At 43.0% G+C, this 23,284-nt stretch overlaps 1 protein-coding gene across 1 annotated transcript in view; it reads left to right on the forward strand.

Moving 5' to 3' along the window:
- LOC310998495 (ankyrin-3-like) overlaps positions 1-23,284 on the forward strand; it is a gene marked incomplete at its 5' end in the record, with an annotated part of 94,715 nt that overhangs the window by 51,493 nt on the left and 19,938 nt on the right. The window contains 23 exons of the mRNA XM_083988585.1: positions 371-568; positions 745-843; positions 1,724-1,822; positions 1,942-2,040; positions 2,135-2,230; positions 3,794-3,866; positions 4,075-4,131; positions 8,667-8,790; positions 10,279-10,290; positions 12,814-12,916; positions 13,782-13,832; positions 14,600-14,709; positions 15,491-15,523; positions 16,469-16,693; positions 16,866-17,020; positions 17,289-17,500; positions 17,777-17,984; positions 18,364-18,460; positions 19,990-20,218; positions 20,314-20,439; positions 20,970-21,089; positions 21,642-21,668; positions 23,197-23,278. Of these exons, the coding sequence (XP_083844711.1) occupies positions 371-568; positions 745-843; positions 1,724-1,822; positions 1,942-2,040; positions 2,135-2,230; positions 3,794-3,866; positions 4,075-4,131; positions 8,667-8,790; positions 10,279-10,290; positions 12,814-12,916; positions 13,782-13,832; positions 14,600-14,709; positions 15,491-15,523; positions 16,469-16,693; positions 16,866-17,020; positions 17,289-17,500; positions 17,777-17,984; positions 18,364-18,460; positions 19,990-20,218; positions 20,314-20,439; positions 20,970-21,089; positions 21,642-21,668; positions 23,197-23,278 (2,635 nt within the window). The remainder of the gene's footprint in view (positions 1-370; positions 569-744; positions 844-1,723; positions 1,823-1,941; positions 2,041-2,134; positions 2,231-3,793; positions 3,867-4,074; positions 4,132-8,666; positions 8,791-10,278; positions 10,291-12,813; positions 12,917-13,781; positions 13,833-14,599; positions 14,710-15,490; positions 15,524-16,468; positions 16,694-16,865; positions 17,021-17,288; positions 17,501-17,776; positions 17,985-18,363; positions 18,461-19,989; positions 20,219-20,313; positions 20,440-20,969; positions 21,090-21,641; positions 21,669-23,196; positions 23,279-23,284) is intronic.

Genomic DNA, 23,284 nt, shown 5'->3' on the forward strand with positions numbered 1-23,284 from the left:
ATATACTGATGCTGTCACACCCAATACCAGCAGTGTGTTATTATGAATCACTTATGTGGTTGTTGCTGCATATGATTGCATCTGAAATGAGATGATAAAACACTCTGAGGTGCAGAACTCAGTTGTCTCTTTATCTTATTACATTTATTGGGTATAATGAAAATGACAGCCTGGTCTAACCAAAGTGTCCATCATACACACACACTTTGGTCTATAATGTATGATGTTTATTGCATTTGGATTCAGAATAGAGTAAACTACATTATAGAGGAGGACACCTAACCAGAAATAAATAAGACCCAAACTATTAAATCAAAGAAGCGCTCTCTGTCCAACCTCCTAACCTCTGCATATCTTTCACCTGGCTCAGAACGGCTACACACCGCTCCACATCGCTGCCAAAAAGAACCAAATGGATATTGGGACCACACTGCTGGAGTACGGCGCAGACACCAACGCAGTGACGCGGCAAGGCATCAGCCCCATTCACCTGGCAGCGCAGGAGGGAAGCGTGGACCTGGTGTCACTGCTGCTCGCCAAGAACGCCAACGTCAACGTGTGCAATAAGGTTACTATATTTATTTATTTACACAGAAATGTAGACAAGCTTTTCACATTCACAACCACTCAAGACGGCAATCTGACTGATTTCATCAATGGCAAACTGATTTTTACCCGATCACTCTTTGACAGTTTTTTATGTCCTCTCACACGTGTTTTTGTGTGTCTTCTCCTCATATGTAGAGTGGACTTACACCACTGCATTTGGCAGCTCAGGAGGACAAGGTCAATGTTGCAGAAGTCCTTCTCAACCACGGGGCTGATGTCAACCCACAAACAAAGGTAAAGCTTTCTCAGATATTACACACACAGATGCACACACACTAAAAATACATGGCGAGATAAAGGTCTTTAAATCTCCTTTTGCAGTTGAGCTTTGCTGCGTAACCTGTCTCTCTCTATTTGAACTGGATTTTCTTGTGGAGTTTCAGTCTATTTATGGCGTTGGAAAAAAAACACTCTCACCCAGTCCTGGGCACAGACCCACACATTCGTTCACAATCATCTCAGATTCTACATAAATAAAGGATTGATACCTGAGTTGAGGGTGTGCATGTCTTTATGGATGCATCGCACACTGCAGCAAACACACACACACTCGCACACACACACACACACATACACATGAACACATACATGATCTATTATTCAGTCAAACTCTGACACTTTGCGTTCGCCAACACACAAACACACACACAGGCCCAATAACATACTGCTCACGTTCGTTTAGACAAGCCCACTGTAGCTGAAGGTTGGGATAACGCAAGGTTATAGGCTGTGTGTGTGTGTGTATGTGTGTGTGTGTACGTACGTGTATTTGTGCTGACAGGACAGTTGTTTACAGCGATAGGTTATTCACTCACTGATCTTCTCCATTACCATGATGCACCGTGCACATAATTCAACAGGGACATGAAATATGATACAGTGTTGACTTTATATTTGGAATCGCAGACAGCATATTGAGACGTGGAGACAAATTAATATTTCCTTAATAAACCAGAACGATCTTCATTGATCCACTTTTCAAAATAAGAGCCCTGTGTGTAGCGAGATGAAGCCTGTTATTAGTCAGCATATGTAACTGTCTTTCCCTCCTCTTCTCATCCACTCGCTCCTTTCATGTCTGCGTCTGTTCCTTCATCTCTTCTGCCTCATGCAGATAGGTTACACGCCGCTGCACGTGGCCTGTCACTATGGCAACGCAAAGATGGCAAACTTCCTGCTGCAGAACCGTGCCAGAGTTAATGGCAGAACCAAGGTAGATGCATACAGTACAACTGCACTCAGATCTTTTCTTTACATACAACCTTTATACATCCTATGTGAATGTTTCCTTTCTGTCTCTGACTGTGTGTTTTTATGTGTGTGTGTGTCTAGAACGGATACACTCCTCTACACCAGGCAGCTCAGCAGGGCCACACCCACATCATCAACCTGCTGCTTCAGCACGGGGCCTCGGCCAACGAGCTCACCGTGGTCAGTGAACAAACACACTGGCACACACACACACTGCCAATGAATGCGCTTTGTCTCCTGTGAATAACTTCCTGTTGGGTCTGTCACTGGTCAGAATGAGAACACTGCCCTCGCCATCGCCCATCGACTCGGGTACATCTCTGTGGTGGACACTCTGAGGCCCATGACGGATGAAAACCTGACTACCATGGTGAGACACTGTCCTCCTGTCACTGAGATCTTATACGGTTAAAGACAACGTCTGTTACATCACCAGTACATTTCAAAATAATTCACTCTAATGAATATTTTCTATAACTTGGAAATAGGTTGATTTCTGGAGCCGGGCCAATATAAAATGCATGTGACATTAAGGAAAATTGTATCTAAATTTTTCTGATCTTTTATTTTTAGTACCAGACAAAATGTAACACCACAAAAAGAATTTGAAAGACAACAAACCAACTTACTATTATTAACAGTTTATTAACCATATGAAAACTAATTTGAATTTAGCTTCAGAAGTGAGCCTGTCGTCATTGTTGGTGTTTGTTACTTTGGGATATTCTGGCATGTTGCTGCAGTTGCAATTTGAGTTTCTGATTTTGCAATCAAAAACTACAAGTTAAGTATTGATTAACTTGATTAACTTGTACAAATAGTATAATTTTCAGTGGTTGTTGCATTTCGCTGGAAACATATGCTTTAAAAGTGGTCTGCAGTCCTTTGAGGTTTATGTCGCTGTGTTGGACTAAAACAGGTAAAGACATTAGTTTTCCTTCTTGAGCAGCTGTATTGAACTGAACCGTGTGACTGACCCTTTGGCCAAATTAAAACTTGGCCGGTAGCTACAGCTTGCAGCTACAGCAGCAGCAGCGTACTGTAAGTTAAGTCAGTGTGTGAATCCTGCAAAATCAGCCAGCAAGTCAGTCAGTCACGCTGTGTCACATGTGTCAAGTTGTCCTGATTAAGAGAGAGAGAGAGGGGGCTTAGATTGGAGCTTAAGGTTTCTCCTCAAATAGCCGAGGTCACTAACCGCTATCTGACCCACACACGTGTCTGGGAGGAGGAGGGGGAGGAGGAGGGGGAGTGAGAAAGTGGCAAAGAAAGAGAGGCAGGGTGTTGATGGAGAGGTGACAGGAGTGGTAGGGGGGGACAAAGGACAAAGAGGGGGAGACAAACACAGAGGTCACTGAGGATCCTGCACAATCAGCAACAAAGTGTATTAGTCATAGCTGTCGCCATCTACAAAGATGCAACTTGTAAGTTAAAGATCAAGGTCGTCTCCCTCCTCCTTAGTGTGATTGATCTATTATTTACTGTGCAGAGGCCTCTGCTGTTGTTTTATGCTTCTGCTGAAGCTTCAGCCGGTTGTGGCTAGTTATGTGAGGTGATACGGCCTTCAAACATGTTGTATCATTACTCTGACAGAGGCCACGGCTTAGATTCATCTAAATGCCTGAAATGGGAAACACACGTGAAGGTCACGCTTTACACTAGTTGTTATGTAAATCCTGAAATTGTCATTAACTGACGTCAGTTGTTTGATATTTACTGAGTTGACTGAGCTTGTGCTGCTTTGCTGGAAGTCCAGTGCACAGTGCATACTATAATATTCCTTTAAAAATCCATTACAGCATTGTAACCATTGCATCATATTTGGAACTGGTTTGAAGATTCAAGGATTTCCCCAGACCATGTATATTTCTTTTATAATGTTGTTCTGACAGAATTAAAAGTGAATTATTGAACTGTCTTTTTATTTTTTTTGCAGAGTGCATCAGAAAAACACAAAATCAATGTCCCAGAGACCATGAACGAGTTCCTCGACATGTCAGACGATGAAGGTATGGGAGCCACGCTAATTTCTTTAATCTGCTCATTTTCAACCATTACTTATTAGAATGAAATCCCCTATACTTATTTGATTGGTTTTTAATATCAATACCTTGCATGATTTACACACACAGAGAGACACTTGTCACTGTGTGCTTATGCGTTGTCATTTCCATTAACATGTGCATGTTTCACTGTATGTGTATCCAAATCACACAGTCCAGGCCAATGTGCCAGAAATTCTCGATGAGGAATCTATATCTGATGTTGATGAAGGTATTTGTCACCACGCTCTTCTGTAGTTTGTCTGTTTGGGCCTTTAACATGTTGCAGTAGAACTAACCTGCTTCAGTGAAGAGAGCTAACCTTTGCTGTTCTACCATTCAGCTTTGCTAGAGAAACTCTCCGGGCAAACTACGGACATACTCACCCTTCATTGCTGCACTTTTGCCTTTATGCTGGTCAAAGGAATATGAATAAGATACATATATCATTGTTCTCATCTCAAGAGGGTCAGACAGAGGTGGAGAGTTTTGATTCTGGGCTATTTACTATAATTCAAAGCCTGCCATTGCCAGACATAGAATAAAGCCTCAGTTATTTCCTTTTTATGTAAGAAATCAATCAGCGAAGAGTAATTGTGCAAATCTGGTTTTGGTTGTCTGGCAGCTTTGATTGTCCCGTTTCTGTTTCACAAACAGTTTTCTATTTTCTCTGCAACTTAAAAAAACATTTATTTTTAACTAGTTGCAAACCATGAATCTGACTCAAAGGCAGTTTTTGAAGCATCGTTCTCGCTTAAAGCCTGCAGTCTCTTTTGTAGAGGCTGCTGTAAAGGAAAAGAAAACAAGGACAACATGACTCACTCCATGATTTAGATCATAGACTATGAAGAGTTCTGCACATGTTCCACGAAACAACTGTGCTCTGTTGTACGTAGGTTACATAACATTAAAAAATGATCAAAAGGCACCAGTAGAATAGCTGCTGTCGCGCTACAGAGCCAAACAGCGCTGTCAAGTTTATGGTACAAGTCACATTGTTTCAGGCTGCCCATTTCAGTCCTGTGCCCTTTGTTTTGGAACCACACAGCCAACAACAGGCCTGTAAAATTGATGAGCTCGTTCATGGGCCGTTGCTTAGGGGACGGTCAGGGTGGGGGGAGGACAGCAGGGGTGCGTGTGTGTGTGTGTGTGGGTGGGTGCGTGTGGAGTTTCTGTGTCAGGTGATACAGCTAGACTCAACAAGTTGCGTACAGGCACATATCAGGTGCACACGGATGAGTTTGTACTGAAGCTGTTTGATGAAGAGCCTCATCGGCAATTCTTTAATAATTCAGTGTATTATCACCACCACACAGGAATTATAAACACAAGTATCCATGGCCTCATGTGCACAACATAAACTGTTTATACTGCGTTCATAATTCATCCGCATTGTGCAGTGCAGCCTTCGATATTCCCCTTTACCCAATAGTAGCAGACGGGCTTCAGATGGCTCCTGCTTTCACACCTGCACTCCTACATCTAGTTGTGTGTGTGTGTGTGTGTTTGTTTTTGCCAAGTCTGTGTGTGCATGTGTGAGAGAAGCAGTAAAGAGTTTCCACATCCCTCTTTAATCCTATATGGGGGGAGGCCAATCCTATTAAACTGTAGGTTGAAGTGAGTGTGACGGGTGTGTGTGTAGCCTTCTTGTGCAATCACATACTCTTCTCATGCTTTCTATATAGACTACTATAGCTCCTAATTATATCAGCTTCAGATAACAACTTAACTCGTAGTTGTTGGCCTGCTGTCATCACAGTTTAGTGTATCTGCGTAATCCCTATAGCGCTGGCATTAGAGGATATTATTACTACAGGTGGTGTTTTTGTATCCTGGAAGTCTTTAACTGTCAAACACCTCTTGCATAATTGTTCTGAATTTCCTTAGTCTTGTGCAAGTTTTTAGTCAGTGTGTGCAACATGGAGAAAGAGAGGACTAGACCAGAGAAATGTTGCACAAGAATTAACAAAACAAAAAGATGCATGAAGTGGTTATTTCATCAGTACTTGAATCCAGTCTGACATGCAGCCAGACTCCCTCAGTGATTTCCATCATTCACATGGGGTAAAAGTTTTAAGTTGTTTTGTTTTTTGTTTCCCTCTTCGCTGAGGTTCCCAAGCATTTGCTCGAACAGACCTGTCAGCTGACTGTGCTCTCCACACAGCCGTAAACACTTCCAGCGCGGAGTTTGTTGTCGGTGCCGCTGAGCCAGAGACGCACCGAGACTTTCTCTCTTTAAATCCAATGAGATGAGCTTTTTTTGAGCCGCCTGCAGGAGAATTAACCCCAGCCTGGCCGCTCAATGGTCAGATGGTTATAGGATCTCTGCTGTTTCTTCCCAACGTTGTGTGTTTGTTTTGTTTTTATTTATTTATTTTGCATCGAGGAGACTTACTGTAGAAACTTAGCTTAGTTTGAGTTGTATTACTTTGCGGAGCGGAGGCGGTGGAGTTGTGCGCACCAGCGGCTGAAAAAAGCGCAACTTGGTCCGAGTGGAGTTAAGTGCGTCGGTCGGGGTGAGAAGAGGGCAACATTTTCCATCAGCAACAAGCACTGAATGGACTACTTGATAGGCTTCACCTCTCCCTGGATTTTACTTTCCATCCCGGCAGCGCTGTGTGGATTTATAGAGATAGAGAAATAACACGGAGGACACGAGCAGAGTTGTGATCTGTGAATATGGCTGAGCTGGTCAAAGGTAAGTTCTGGTTGTAGAGCATCAGGAACAGTTTAACAGTTTGTTTTGATAGCAACGGTGTAAAAGGATACAGGATCCACTGACAGTGTCATAATAGCTGCGGTGGAATTTAAACACTATTATAAGGCTTTTATTTTGTCTATTTTCAGCTCAGTCAGACGTATATATTTTATTTTTTATTCGTGTTGTCAAGAGACATCTAGGAGATCGGTTCGAGTTGTGTGTGTGTGTGTGTGTGTGTGTGTGTGTGTGTGTGTGTGTGTGTGTGTGTGTGTGTGTGTGTGTGTGTGTGTGTGTGTGTGTGTGTGTGTGTGTGTGTGTGTGTGTGTGTGTGTGTGTGACAGCAGCGGGGAGCCCGATTGTTTTCCTGTTGTGTCAAGTCAGACAGAAACACCTCGAAAATCGCAGGAAGTTGCGTTATTAACCTGACTATCAAAATAAAAGCTTAACATGCCTCAGAAAAAAACAGGTTACTGTATGTATTTATATCTCCTTATAAAGTTTTAGAAATTGATGGCTCACGTGATTGCACACAGTGTGTTATTATAGATCATTGTCTGTCTTAGAACAAAAGCCCCTGATTCTGCATTTCGCTCTGGCATCCACCACTGACTGAGAAATGTACTGACCTGAAATGTGCAGAGGGAAGAGTTTCTGAGGCAATTAATGTCACAGTGTTTTTTTCTCACAGCTGGAATCAGGGGTAATTTGTCATCACTCTCTTATACTTACAAATACAAACTGTAGCTATATGCAGATGAACCGAGAGAGAGACTGATGGAGGGGAAATAAAAGTAACCCAGTAAATGGTAAACCAATGAGCTGGGTCATTAAATAATTCACTGCACCTCTAAATAAAACAACTCTGGAATGTACCGGAAATGAAAATCAGTGTTTCAGCTCTGGATTTATTTATTTCCTGCAGGGTGCAGATGTAGTGATGAGACAGGGTGATATAGGCTAAGTCAGTATAAATGTGTTAATGTCTAAATAACCAGTGAAACCAATTGAAAACATGGAAATAATAACAATGATGTTACTCTTAGTTCAATTCTTTAGTGATTTTTCAGTTGTCTAATCATGTAAACACGCTGCTTTTATGTTGTTGCTTTGGTCACATGGTTTAGTCTGAATAGGAGGTGTTTGCCATTTCCATTTTCATGGGTGAGTTCGTGTCTGATTCTGATGATGAAAACCAAAAAAATCTTCAGTGCCGATTTTATTTTGAAAGATGACACCGGAAATGCCTGCTTTTATTGTGGTGCGCCTTGACAAGTGGTGCTGTGGTGGTGGTGTCTGATCGGAGTGCGGCAGTGCTGAAGGTAGGGGGGAGGGGCTGCGGTGAAGGAGCAGAGTGTTGCAGGCAGGACAGAGCCGGACATGAGGGAGAAGGAGAAGCACTGTAGCCGCTCCGCCGGCTTCATTGACCGGCGTGTCATCGTCCACCGGTCCGCCGATCGAGGTGCGCTGCGGTCGAGCACTTTTTTTTTCTTGCTTTATATTTCTCTTGCTTTTATTGCGCGTTGGGCTTTGGTCTGCGCTGCTGGAGCCTCCGCTGCTCTCTCTCTCTCTCTCTCTGTGTGTGTCTTCTGAGTGTTGTGAAAGGAGCTGCGTTTGGTTTTACAGGAGAGCTCCAGATATACCGCAAAGTGGCTCTGCTGCTGCTGCTGCTGCTGCCTCTGATGGCATCTTCTCTATTATTAAGACTGTCTCACCTCTAAAGCATCGGCTGCTGCTCAGGGTCTCAGCTTCATATTGTTGTTATTGTTGCTGTTCTGGTGCCACAGTTAGATAAATAGACAAAAAGGGGGAGAAAAAAAAAGTTGCGGTTGGGCTCTGCAGTTGCAGGGGGAGGTATGCTGGCTTTAACGACTGAGTGGTGCTGATAAATTATCCAAGGCCTCCTCTAAGTACAATAATCAAATAAGTGAGAGACTGATGTCGGCAGTGAGGGCTTGTTTTTCTTTCTTGAGTTGCCGCATCGTCTCTCTCTCTCTGTCACCCGGAATGGCTTATTTTTTTTCTTAGTTAACTGGGGGGGATCTTGTGATTTCATCCCCCTTCACCAGGTGAGGATGCGATGACCGGGGACACGGACAAATACCTGCGGCCTCAGGACCTCAAAGAGCTGGGGGATGACTCCCTCCCTCAGGAGGGGTACATGGGTTTCAGCATAGGAGCCCGATCAGCCAGGTAAGCACCGGTTATTTTTATTATATATAAAAATAAATCATGAATGTGCTCAGGTGCAGAGCTGTCTCAACTATTTGTCTTATGACACAGAGGCCAGGCTGTGTTTTTTGAAGCTGGTGACATCATGTTTACCATTGATGCTGAGGCACACACACATTTATGATGCCACATAGTGTACATCTGATATGGTTTTTCTAGATTGCGTAGTGCACGATAGACTGGAAGGGAACATATAATGGGCAGCCACTTCATCATTCACACAAACACACAGAAGAATGGAAATCACCAGAGAAGGCAGCTGGAAAGTTGCCATGTAATGATTCAACCTGACAAAATGATTCAGCGTTTTGTGTGGCCTCATTTAAACACCATGCAAAGCTTATAAATGACCCTTGGTAGGCTACATCACAGGAGATATAAGATGTATCTATTGAACTTTGCTACCTATGATACGATCAGGGAACAGCTGCATTGCGAGGTTCAGCCCAGGCCCTGAGCCACAGCCTGTAATGCTGAACAAAGTATGTAGTGGAAAACTGGCAGGCTCCGCTGAAAACACATCAGCAGCACACGGGGACAAGTGCTGTGCAGCCCCAGACTGTTCTGTAGCCCACACTGACAGATGGCAGATGCACTGTGACGCCTGGATTGATAAAAACAATCACACTAACGGTGACAGGAAGCTGCTAACATCAGCGGGCCACCGCAAACAAGGGAAACACTGAATTAGATGGAGAGATTCCATGTAAACAAGTCATTTGATGAGGCTTCTGGGCTGATATTGGAAAAAAAAAAGTTGTGAGACAGCTCAGAAATGTAATTATGTGAATTAACATGGAAAGAAATATACTACTGTAGAGGTTGTTGGACTTATTTCCATTATAACCACAGTGTAACTGTTAATGTTTTACTGCTATGGTTACAATCAAGTAGATAATGCTTTAGATAAAGTATGTTTCATTATTGCTTGTGTCACAGTTAAATTCATTAGTAATCTACTATAAATAACATTTACAGAAACTAAAACGGTTTTACCGCTGCTTTTACTGTGAATGCATATACAGTAAACAGAGCTGTTTATAAGTTGAAATATATATTTGAAAATTGTTGACATGTCTCTTTGCAGGAGTGTGAATGTAATGCTGTGAAAAATCTCAACTATTTTATTGATCAGTGAATGCATGATGCTGAGCAAGTTCTTTTGTTTTCCTTGCCTTTCTGTTTATGACATCGACATTGCATGGTCTGCTTTTATACTGGGCTGCATACATACACACACACGAAACACACACTAGCCACACTCATGTAAAACCTGGAAACATTCGAGCCAAGTTGTTTGCAACCATGCAAAAGCACAGCATCAATGTCATATATGCGGGAAAAAAAAGAAAGCCACATCATGCTTCTATGTCTTCCAAATGCTTTGCTTTTCACTACTACTATTTTGTTCTTTTCCTTGTTTTCCCTGCACCCTGTCCCTCATTCTAGCCCTAGAATCAGGTAAGAAAAGAGCAGTAGTTGTAGTAAAGTAGGCGACGTTAGCCGTGATTGGTGTCTCTCCCTCGTGACCCTGAACTACTGTTAAACTCTAACTCTACATCCATAAAACCTCTAACCCAAACCACAAGTCATCCATCGTACATCCACAGTCACCCACTGTTGCTGTGTCTCTGTCTGTGGTAGCGGATTTGTCACTCTGGTGCTGTAACGTGATGTTGTGTTAAGATCCATTTTTAGCTGTTTTCCACCATTCGCCTTAGTTTCCCACCCATCTAACAAAAGTCATCATAACTGCGAAGTGAAAGAAAATGTATTTATTTCTTACTGCAGGTGTGGAAAAGAGACAGTGTTGCTGAGAATGAGAAAATAATTCCCTAAATTTTTGATGTGGCTTGTTCCTTAATGGAACTTTATTTTATGTATTTATTTTTTTTGTCGTGCCGTCAAGTGTAACTTCCAGGGATTTAAAAAAATAATATCACAATCCATCTTTTTATTCATCCTATTTACATGTCAGTAATTGGAGATGTCCCAGTTTTATCCTGGATGATTCTGGATTTTAAATCATGGTTTGCAGAGATGGAAACTTCATGGCCTGAGACTGCTTGGGAATTTTTTTGCGTCCAGCGTCTAGAAATCCTCCACATACATCAAAGACAGACACTTGGCCACATATACAGACACATTTCATGCACGTCGCACACTCACATGGACACACAATGACTCAAACAGTTGTCTCTTTGAGGCAACACAGGTGTCTTCTTGAAAAAAAAAAAGAAAGAAACATGGGGCTTTACATGGAGATGAGGCATATAAAAGCACAAAAACAAGTTATTTTGGAGAAATGGAAGTGTAGCGAGGCAGAGTGATTGATCAGTGGAAAGGTGAATGAGTTGGCGTGGATAGAGGGAGGAGGGTGACGAAAGGAAAGCAGCAAGGTAGAGAGAAAGTGAAAGAAAGTGTTCAGTTGAGTGGGTTATAGGATGAGAGTTAATTTGGGTAGAGATGATGGGATAGCATCATGAAGAAGAAGTAGAGATGTGCTCGGTGCCATGACAAAAAATTAATTAAAAAATGACGGACAGTAAAGAGAACAGGAAGGAAGAAGGAGATGGAAAAGCACGGATGTTTATGGAGGAGAGGGGGATGGACAGAATGAGAAAGAGAGAAGAGTCTGTGAAGAACAAACAGTATCCTGGTGAGAGCAGAGGGGAGCGGGTGAGGGGGTGAGGGTGCGAAGGGTAGGGTGAGGGGGGGGGGGGGGGGGGGGGGCATGCCAGCGAGTCCATTCAGGCCGTACAGAGTTGCTTAGTAACTTCGATGGTGGGATAGGCAGGCGGTGCTGAATAAAGGGCTTCTCTCTGTGCTGAATAGTGTGCCCACTCAAACACGCTGAGCTCTGCATTTTCTCCCCCTTCTCTCTCTCGCCCGCTCCCTTCCACCACCCCACCCCTCTGCACTCTCTCTCTGTCTCACACACACACTCACACACACACACACACACGACACATCAATACACACGTACAGTACACACATTCTGACAAAATAAAGCGCAGAGTTGTTTATTTTGTCGCTGGGATTGTGTTATTTCGCCAGCCTCGGTACAGTGCACAAACACACACACATATGCACACTCATCATATATGTTATTTACCCGCCTATACACACACACACACACACACATACACAGACACACAAACGCACAGACTGGACAGTGACTGTGCCGTCACACAGACATTTCAGCCCCTCTGTGCCAAACAGGACCAAAAAAAAGAAAAGGAATCTACAGCATCGCATCGAGTCTGAGAGGCTGCAAAAATAGACACACGTCTCCACACACACACACACACACACACACACACACACATACACACACAGCCATAAAAAAGACTGCAGCAGGACTGATAGAAAAGAGCAGCTTCCCTTTTTGTATTTGGCTGCTGTGAAACAGGTCTGGGTCACCTGCTAATCTTAGAACAGAGCGTTTGTTACTCTTTGAGCCAGAGTCGGATCTAACCGTCTTAATTCTCTCACTGTCATGTATACGAGACTTGTCTCACCTGTCAGTCAGGTGTACTACAAACCGTCTGTACAGTCCACACTAATCTGCCATGCCTCATCATTTAGATACACTTAGTTAACTTAGTATCTATGTTCCACCAACCACACCTTTTATATAGAAGTGAACACAGCAGCTGTCTGTGTTTCCTCGCAGTCTGCCCGCCTCTCCTCTTCCTCTTTCCGACTATCTCTTAATGCAAACAAACTGACCTCACTCATTTCCATCTCTGAATAACCTGCTGCTGCAGTATCTTATCCCTGTTGGACTGCAGTCTCCACCATTCCTCTCTATTTTCCATATGTAGTTCTTCTGGACTCTCTCTGTCCAATAAGTCACAAAAGAAAACCTGATTCCCTGGAGGTTGCATGTAATAATGGATTCCTTGCTTTTTGTTTTATGTTGTGGTCCCCCCCTGCCCGTCATTTGTTGTTGCCCGCGCTGGGTTGCGTGGTAACATGTAGCCTCCGCTCCTTCAGTTCGGATAGGTCGAACACTCTCAACCGGAGCTCGTTCGCACGAGACAGCATGATGATTGAGGAGATTCTGGCGCCAACGAAGGACACAGTAAGATCAATTTCTTGTTATCCTCATCATATTTCCTGTCTTTTCTTTACTATTTTTACCCTCTATACCCAACTTTTCTCTCTTAATCTCGGCGTATGTTCACCTTTTCTTTCCTTGGAATCTTTATCCGTCTGTTTTTTCGAGCGTTAACCTTTCCTCCTCGTTCCTGGATCCTATTTTCTTTTACGCTTTTGTCCTCCTCTCTGTCAGTCGCCTGGTAAGAAACACAGGCTGAGTGGATTTAAAGCAAAGTGCAGGAAAGCTTTACTTGTCTAGCACAAAGGTCATAGCAGAAGCAGCGTTGATGCCTTTCTTGCTTTTGCTAAACTGCTGAGGGTGAGTGTAACTGTACAGCATCTCCACCAAGAGTTTATTCAAACCTAAGGGCTTTGGGAGGCCCCCTTTGCTTTCTGGTGGAAAACTGCAGTACTCTGCACAGTTCACCGTCCTGCCTGTCCAGGGCGCCGTGTTTTGATGGTCAGGAGCAAAAGCAGAAACTGTAACCTCTTACTCTGTAAACAATATTAAATTAATATGATATAAGCTACAACTCCAAAGACGACATCACCCAAGATCTCAAACTATACTTGGTCAAAATATGCGCTGTATTCGACTACTTCTCCTTTGTCTGATCCTGCAGAGTTCCATTAAATTGATATCATATTGTATCTACCTGAAACTATATCCAAGGTGATACTTTTCAGTGCTGGCGTACTATGGGGGATTGCCTGGATTTAGATGACTGAATTCGTAGTACCAGCTCATCTTCACACAGATTAGACTCTGCTTCTTCTTTTTTTTGACTGAAATTGAACCTTTAGTGAATCAAAATGTGACTTTCGAACCGTCTCTTTTCTCCCCTAAGCTTCAGAGTGTCTGTAAAGACATTTCCTACTTGGTTGATCCACTGAATAAGGTATAAAGTCTTCATGAACGTCTGACTCATTCGTCAGTTTTGATTTGTTTTTTCCCATCACAGTGGTTCAGCTCCCATTTCTCTTCAGTTTGGGTCACTTTGTACATATTGTGTTTGTTTTGGGTCTGTGCCATTCTCATCTCATTCATTGCTGGTGGTCTGTGTCTAGCAGTGAATGGTCGTTCCCATGCTAAATTTAGTGAACATAAGTTCCCATGACTCAGTGTTCACTTGTATCATTTAATAAGTCAGATTTCCAGTTTCTAGTTTTCGTAAGCATTGTGATTGTTGCACAATGTATATTTACACATTTCAAAGTTAGAGTAGCACATTTACTGTGTTATTTTTTCATGCCTTTTTGTCCTCATTTTGTTGAGATTGTAGGTAACAGTGATAAATGCTGTTTGAAGATGAGTCAGTCAGGAAGCTGTAAATATTACCAGGCAGTTATAAACCATGCATGTGTTGAAGGCTATGAAAAAAATAGAAAATAAGGTCAAAGTTACGTGTTATGTCCATGATTAATAATTAGCTCTTGTCTTCTTTGTGCACCTCATTCCTTTCATCCTCTATTTCTATACTCACCCGTGTGTTCACTCGATTATCTCCTCCATTCAACCTTTTTCCTTTCTATTCTCCTTGTCCTTCTCCCGCCTCCTTCACCTTCCACCTCGGACTCTTATCTGCCTCTCCTTCGATATTGAATCTCCTCTTCCTCTGTCTTATCTCCTCTTCGTGTGCCTCTTCTCGCCGCTGTCTTCTTCCAGCATCTGGCTGTGACAAGAGACTACAGCTCGGAGTGTATGCGACGCTACAGCTGGACTCCGGACACCATGGAACACAGCCACAACACCGTGTCCAGCCCCATCCACTCTGGGTAAGAACAACCGTAATGTCCCACCTGGTCCGTTGAGATATGTTTACCAGCATTTACACACATACACTTCTATATACTACTGCAGAAGTCGCACATTTTATATGCTTACTGCACAAATCTTGTTGTACTGTCTTTTGTTCTCCCTAAGAGTCAATATTCAACGAACCCTGCAAAAGCAATGCAGACATGGTGCAGGGCTGTGGGATCGCCGCAGTGCTGACACTGTACACATTACATTACAGCAACAAAATAACACAGTTCATCCTCTAAAGTGCTCGTGTCATACCATGAGTCTAGAGAGTTAAGTGACATGGTCCAGAAACAAAGCACAGGCTGTGTGCGAGCTCACGACACAGTGGCTCATGTGTGTGTCATTTGGAAAAGCTGATAAGATTTTGCTCTTATGTCATTCACACACTTTGAATATATGACGTTATAAAATATTAAGCCTGATCTGAATAAATGGGGCCATCTTTCGCACGAAACTTAACTTTGCTGTCATACTCGGAGACGAAGTACGGGGATCTGTCGTGTCCTTTTTCTATTTTTGACTCATTCTTACGCTTTGTGTGTTTGTCTCGTCTATTTATATATTATTTTGTTCATTGTCATTTTGTCCTCAGTGTCTTTTATGGTTTCTTTCTGTTTCCCTTTATTTTTAACCCTCCTTTCATCTTCAGTCATTTTTTTTACAGATCCAAACAGTGGTTGTGAAACTGATACTAAATCTAGGTTCTGGGGGTTTGCCTCCTGCATTGTCTCCATTGTGTTTATTTTGCAGCTTCTCCTCCCCGCTCCCTCAGTATGACTCCAGGTGATGACTGAGTTCGCTGCTTTCACCCCCATGATGCCGCAGTGATGTCACTCCCTTCCTCCACCTCTGTCTCCCTGTCTCACCCCTCGCCACTGTCTCTCCTCCTCCTCTTAGCCTCCTCCAGTCTCTGCTCGTCTCATCCGTGTGGTCTGGTGTTTCATTTGCACTGCCTAGACGTTAGAAGTGTATTAGTCGACGTGTTTTGGAGTTTTGACGTGCCATCTCCCTCCCTCTCTCCCTCTCTCTCTCACACACAGTTTCTTTCTCACAGTGCACATTAAGAATTAAACCTTGCAGGGACACTGCTGTTTATTTACAGTATAGAGAAAACCAACTGAACGGTACATAACACACAAACAACAGGTGTAGTGGAAAGAAGAGCACCCCCCCCCACTTCATCCTCACCCTTTAATGTGTCAGTGGTTATACTAATGGGATGCCAAAAACATGCCCTTTATTTGAAGAATAGGACACATTACATATTAATCACATTAACCCTATCTTGGTGAAGCATCTGTGCAGGTGTTAAATATTTGATCACTGAGTGCTGCTTTAGAGGAACTGGAACTTTGACAGTCGTCTCACCTTTTGGCCTCAGAACTAGAAACTAAACTTTCTGCAGCTTTCTTCATTAGCAGTAGCACCCTGTTTAGTTTCTGACTGTCTTTAATGTTCTGAACCGAGGCAGATGAAGGTGAGAACGTCCAATTTTCAGACCTCAAAGCACCTTTTTTTTCTTCTTTCTATCATTCTGCGTTTTCTTCTCTCTCTCTCTGGTTTTATTTTATTTTTTCTCCTTTCCTTACTTGGTTTGGGTGTACGGTGATCACAGCATGGGAATCGTCCTCCTCACTTGTGTCCGTGGTATGGCTTCTGTCTATCTTTCTCTCTCTGTCAGGGGTTTTCCTTCCCCCCTCTCTAACGTCGTTCGTTTTCATCACTCAGGTTCTTGGTCAGCTTCATGGTGGACGCCCGCGGCGGCTCCATGCGAGGCAGCCGCCACAACGGCATGCGCATCATCATCCCTCCCAGGAAGTGCACGGCGCCCACACGCATCACCTGTCGCCTGGCCAAGAGGCACAAGCTGGCCTACCCGCCGCCCATGGTGGAGGGAGAGGGGCTGGTCAGCCGGCTGGTGGAGGTCGGTCCAGCCGGGGCTCAGTTCCTCGGGTAGGTTGCTTAGCTACCACTCTTTTCTCTCTCTGTCTCTCTCTGTGTGCTGTGTTGATGCATCGCTGTTTTACGGCCGCTTACAAATCAAAGGGTGCATTCAATATCTACTTAAAGGATCATGACTCTCAGCTCTTCTGACTGGTTTATTGTGCTGTCTTTTCTCTTGCAGCCCTGTGATCGTGGAGATCCCTCATTTTGGTTCAATGCGGGGGAAAGAGAGGGAGCTGATCGTGTTGAGGAGTGACAACGGCGATACGTGGAAGGAGCACCAGTCTGACGCCAGACCAGAAGACCTCTTTGACCTGCTCAGTGGGATGGACGAAGGTAAAGGCAGCACAGCCCAGCTTCAGTCAGTAAGAGTTAGACAGTTTGTTGGTCCATGGTATTACTGAAACACTTAGATAAACCTATACCACATAACCCAAGGCCATCTCAGATGGTGACCTAGATAATCACGCCAGAAGGGTTTTTAAAAGAACTCTTTATTTCACGGTGTATAGCCTGTTTAGTTTCACTGACCATAATGCCATTGGACACTGGTATAATTTAAATGCATTTAACGCCAAACTTAAAGGACTATTTTCTGTCACAGAGCTGGACAGCCCTGTTGAGTTGGAGAAGAAGCGCATTTGCCGCATTGTCACCAGAGATTTTCCGCAGTACTTCGCTGTTGTGTCGCGGATAAAGCAGGAGTCGAACCACATGGGCCCCGATGGAGGCATGCTGTCCAGCAGCACGGTTCCCATGGTCCAGGCGTCGTTCCCACAGGGCGCTCTCACCAAGAGGATTCGTGTTGGCCTGCAGGTACAGAGAGACTCCTTTGATCAGCTCAAATTGAATCTATTTCATGACTTTGCTCTTTTTTCGTTGCAAATACTGTCCACAGGCGTATTATTTATTAATACCTGACCTATTTTTTTGGTTGAATATTTGATTCCGCCTGACACGCCTGGCCTTATTATTTTAAGAGAAACTGCAGGAACTGTTTAAAGCGAGCTTCTTCTCAAAGTATAACGAACAAACACTAATTCTGCACCATTGCTCTCTGACACATTTTTGTCACCCTGTTGTCCCATTTAGGCTCAGCCTGTGCCTGACGACATGGTGAGGGCCGTCCTCGGCAACAGAGCCACCTTCAGCCCCATCGTCACCGTGGAGCCCAGGAGGAGGAAGTTCCACAAGCCGATCACAATGACCATCCCTGTCCCTCCCAGATCGGCTGAAGGTCATCCCAGCGGCCACAGAGGCGACTCTGCACCCTGCCTACGTCTGCTGTGCAGCATCACAGGCAAGTCGACCTGCAGTTCACTGGAGCATGAAAAAACTGTCGGGGTGCCACCATTTAAATTTCCTCTGCAGGTCCAGCTTCGGGTTTCATTTGACAGTCACTGTGTGCTTAGATGCTGATGAATGTTATTTGTGACAGATGTAGCTGTTCATCCATTTATTATACATGAAACAGTCTAGTCAGTCAGTGACTCAGAATCACTATGTTCCCAAAAGTCGTGGGCACATCAGGCATACTTTGATGTCAAAGGCCACTGGTCGATAGGGGGAAGATGAAGAGCTGAGAAGATAAAAGGATGCGGATTATGAAACTAAAGCTAAAACACTGGCTCGGCTGGACAGGCAGTGAGTGAGCTCATCTGTTGTCTGGTCTCACACAGGAGGGACGTCCCCTGCCCAGTGGGAGGACATCACAGGGACCACACCACTGTCCTTTGTAACTGACTGTGTCTCCTTCACCACAAATGTGTCGGCCAGGTGAGACACACACATGTGCATAATACACACCTTGAACAAACACACTATATAGGAAACAGACAACAGGCTAAGTGTATGTAAATGTGCAAAGTTTTATTTACAAATCTTTTAGCTAACTGTCTATCCTGAAGCAAAATAGGTGACTAAATGGACACAGTATAGTAGTGCTGAAAGTGTCAATCAGTCAGCCATTAATCATCAATGTTTTTCAACTATTAAAAATATTTCATGAATATAAACATTTTTCTGTTGTTTCATGTTTTTTAACGAAGACTGTTGACCCTGGAAAGTCATTGTGGGCATTTTTATAAGGGCTTAACAATTAAGTGATTGATTGAAATAGGGTTACGGTTAAATAATATTCAGGTGGATGATTACTGTATGTTAAGGAACAAACACATTATGGCCATTTTTTCAAAGCTGGAATACTTAGAGACTTTTTGCATAAAGTATAAAGTGACATATTAATGAGTTACTGTAGAGATCTATCTAACTCATTGCTGCAAAGTCTCAGTCTTGTTTCTCTGATTTTTTACTTGTGGCTTATGCAGAAGAACAGTTTTCAAGAGTGAGAAATAATCAGAACTGTGGTTGTTGATCAAAAGAAAATTCATCTTCACCTTTTTTCATAATCGATAAAGTCAATTGAGTTTTATTAGTCTTACATCTCATAAATTATTTTCTGTCATTTTTATGGACCTGGGGATGAATTGAGAAAATAATGGACACATTAATCAACTGAAGAAAAAAAAATAGTTAGCTGCAGTCCTGCCCCTACGACTTATCACTGCTGGAAGACATCTCGGCAGGTGCGGTGCAGAAGCACAAAGCAGCAGGGAGTTGGCAGGGAATCCTGAAATCTATCACGAGGGAAAATCTGCTCCTTGAATCCTCAGACTTCCTCTCTGAGCAGCCGTTCGTTCCCCTGACTTCAGCATTTTTTATCCCCATTCGTCTGTCTCTCACTCCACACATAAGGAAAGCAAGTCCCCATCTTGTCTGACTCTAAAGTGTTATTGGCTGACTTTAACTAGTTTGTCGAGTTGATTAAAACATGTGACAGTAGATTTGTTTTTCTCCTTTATTCTCTCTTTAGTATTGAACCGTACATTTTTCTCTGCTCCATACACATTAACCAGAGTGGCACAATGTCACATCAGCAATATATTGCTGAGGCATGGCTGGTTATAAGACTGCTAATGTGACCTCTGCCTGGGATTCTCCTAGAATCATCTAAACTAGATTGGGATCATGTGCAGTGTATGCAGCTCGATATTAACAGAGCAGCCTTTGTTAATTATTACACAGCTGTCATGTGTCTGAGTTCACCCTTCAGAAACACGACCCAGCTGGTTTAATCTACTATTTAAATTATTGCTTATTGCACTTAAAGCAGTGTTGCAGCCCCATGAAAGGTTTGATAGAAAAAAGCCATAATTGTGCAGTGCAGAGTAACAAATACTCATCTCCTTTTCCTCTCCTCTCCTCTCCTCTCCTCTCCTCTCCTCTCCTCTTCTCTTCTCTCACAGGTTCTGGCTCGCAGACTGTCACCAGATTCCTGAGACGGTGAGTCTAGCGTCTCAGTTATACCGGGAGCTGATCTGCGTGCCGTACCTGGCCAAGTTTGTGGTGTTCGCCAAGATGAACGACGCTATCGAGGCTCGGCTGCGCTGCTTCTGCATGACGGACGACAAGGTGGACAAAACCCTGGAGCAGCAGGAGAACTTTGAGGAAGTGGCCCGGAGCAAGGATATCGAGGTCGGCTTGAGTTACATGTTACTGAAATGCAATACAATATCAGTTTCACCAACCCTCATTTGCATACTACATTTCTGGTCCATGAACTTCTCTAGGTTCTCGAAGGCAAGCCCATCCATGTGGACTGCTATGGCAACTTGTCCCCTCTCACCAAAAGTGGCCAGCAGTTGGTTTTTAACTTCTACTCCTTCAAGGAAAACAGACTTCCTTTCAATGTGAAGGTAAAGCATTTTTCTCTCCACTCATCACCCTCTCTTTCTCTCTCTTCCTCTAAAAGCATCGACTGTCCATGTTCTGACCTAATTTGTAAATGTGCCTTGCTTATCAAATTATGTCAGAAATGATCATCCTTTCCTAATTAGCTCACATTTATAACAATAACAGTTTTATTTTTGCCATGACTAATGCATTGTTCCAGTGAAATTGAAATGACACAGTGTCACACTGTAGAACCAAGTGAAAGTTTCCCACAGAGCACAAGTACAAGTTGTTAATTTTGTGTCTTTTTTTCCTCTCCTGTTATTTTTGTCCTCATCCTTTTAATGTGCATACCAACTGACAGATGAAACACATTATACCTGTTAAATCTTTATATTTTCTGAAACATTTTCCTTTTTAAGTGCAATAGGTTGACGTAGAAAAAAATAAATTTTTCCACTACTAGTGGGTTTTTGGCAACAGACTTTACTCTGCAGGGTCGTTTGAAATTGTTTGTACTGTCAACTCGTGATGTTTTGGCTATCTTCTACAGGTCAGAGACTTGGGCCAGGAGCCATGTGGCCGCCTCTCCTTCCTGAGAGAGCCAAAAACCAAGGGCCTTCCACAGACTGCCATATGCAATTTGAATATCACACTGCCAACCCACAAGAAGGTAGGCTCTCCATGTTTCAACAGTCCATCCTTACAGGTCACGTCATGTCATCCACATGTAAATTACATCGAGAGAGACAGGGAGCAGTGTTGCCCTGACATCAAGAGGAGCCACTCTCGAGTTCATTTGGTCTAGAAGTGACTGCCTGCTGCTTGTGTCTTTTATTAGTGTTAAAGCCTGTGCCAGTCATAAGACCCCACATCGTACACATACAGCCACACATGCACATCGTGCTTCGTTGTATTGCCTGGCTCACCGTGGGTACAAAAGAATTATGCAAAAAAAAAAAAAAAAAAAAACACTTATCATTTGTTTGTTGTGGTGTTGATTGATCACAAGAAACTGTAATTATTTTTGCTTTTGCTCTTGTTATTTTGCTCTTTTTTTTTTTTTTTTATTAATCTCATAGATTATTTCTGATGCCTTTTGTTGTTTTTGCTGCTCCATTTTCATTCCCTGAATTTTATTTCCACCTCCCCGCTCACTATAACTTCCCTGCTCTCCATTGTGTCATCTCTCTCCTCTCCTGCAATGCATCTTGGAATACCACAGGATATGGAGTCTGATCCTGATGATGAGGTAAACAGATTCTTCATCATCACATGGAACTGCTTCTTCTTTGTTGTCCTTTTCTGTTGGCTTTACTGCAGACGCTGGCGTAAATATGCGCGTTGCAAATATTTTGTCTCCGTACAGCACCTGCGAGTGAAAGATGCTTCTGACTGCACGTTTTTTTTTAGACAGCTACGTCATTGCTGAAGTGACCCCATGTGGTGCATGAGTGGAAATGGCAATTGTTTTAATCAGCAAGGATTTATTTATTGTTGTCTTCATCCCAAGTCCAGTGGAGCCAATTACTGTGCCACACCTCGGCTTGTTTTTCATCTCTATCTTCCTTCACATACATATTCAACAGGAATTCACCATAGCTCCATCCTTTCTATTAACTTGAGCGTTTCATACAGGACTATGGTATCTCTTGTAAGCTACAGATGAAACCCTAACGCTTATCATTTGTCCACTTAGTCGTTGTTCCTGGGGTTTCCTTTCTTCACCCATGTCCTTGGCTTGTGTGTTACAGAGAATACTAACACTCTGAGCTGCATGCCAACACATTTACAAGAGTTTTCCCAAAGGGAGATAAGGCTGTTTTTTAATGTTTGACCATTTACATTAAAAGTAGTAGTGATTATGTGTGTTACATTCTTGCTACGTAAATGAATTCACTCACCAGACCGAATGTTGACATTGGACAATCCTGCAGCCAGATTATTAAATCCAGATTTTGTTCAATGGCAGACTTTTTAATGTTCGGTGCCAACACAAAAACTATTCCAACCATAACCACACAATGTAACTACAGTTAGGAAAATGGCATGGTTAAGGTTTCCAAAAGACTGTAGTCAGTCAGAGTTTTAAAAAAAAAATCAAAATGATCATCTGGAAGGGGCAAACACAAAGCACACAAACTACTGGTATTAGAGAGACTCAGTAGAGCTACTGTACATTCATCATGTCAACCTACAATCTACATCATTACCTTCGCCTTGTTACAGAAAGGGCAAAAAATCCAGAATTGTCCAATATGAACATACTGTAATTCCTGCAGATGGGACTGAATATTTGTCACTGTGCCAAAATTGAAATTGATCCAACTGCTGCTATTATTGTAATTCTAAAAAGGTGCACCATGTCACCATAACTGATGATGATCTGAGGATGTCATCCTTATGTTAACAAAAAAAAAAGCTTAATTAGCAAGTATACCTGAGTAGAAGTTACATTTTTAAAGCTTACTGCATACAACGCTCATATTGCTTGTAGTAGTGATTTCATTGCAGTGACATTGAGAAATGCAGTGAGTGAATAGACGTAAAGAAACGGTCCATTAATCTCTAGAGGAGACCCTTCAGTGCATCTGCAGCGCCTCCTTGTGGCAGCACTAACAGCATGTACTGATGCACTAAAAACAGGCCACCATCCCTTCAATGCAATATCTAAGGTTACAAACCTAACATCATTATTTAGACCTAAATCTGATAGATTAGAGCTACATTTCACCATATTTTATGTTAAAGCATCTTTTGTTCTTTTTTGTTTGTTTCAGACTGAAAAGCCAGAACGACGTCATACCTTTGCCTCCTTAGCTTTGCGTAAGCGCTACAGCTATTTGACCGACCCTGCAGCGAGTGAGT

The sequence above is a fragment of the Trachurus trachurus genome (assembly GCF_905171665.1).
Source record: "Trachurus trachurus genome assembly, chromosome: 15".
Taxonomy (NCBI): Eukaryota; Metazoa; Chordata; class Actinopteri; order Carangiformes; family Carangidae; genus Trachurus; species Trachurus trachurus.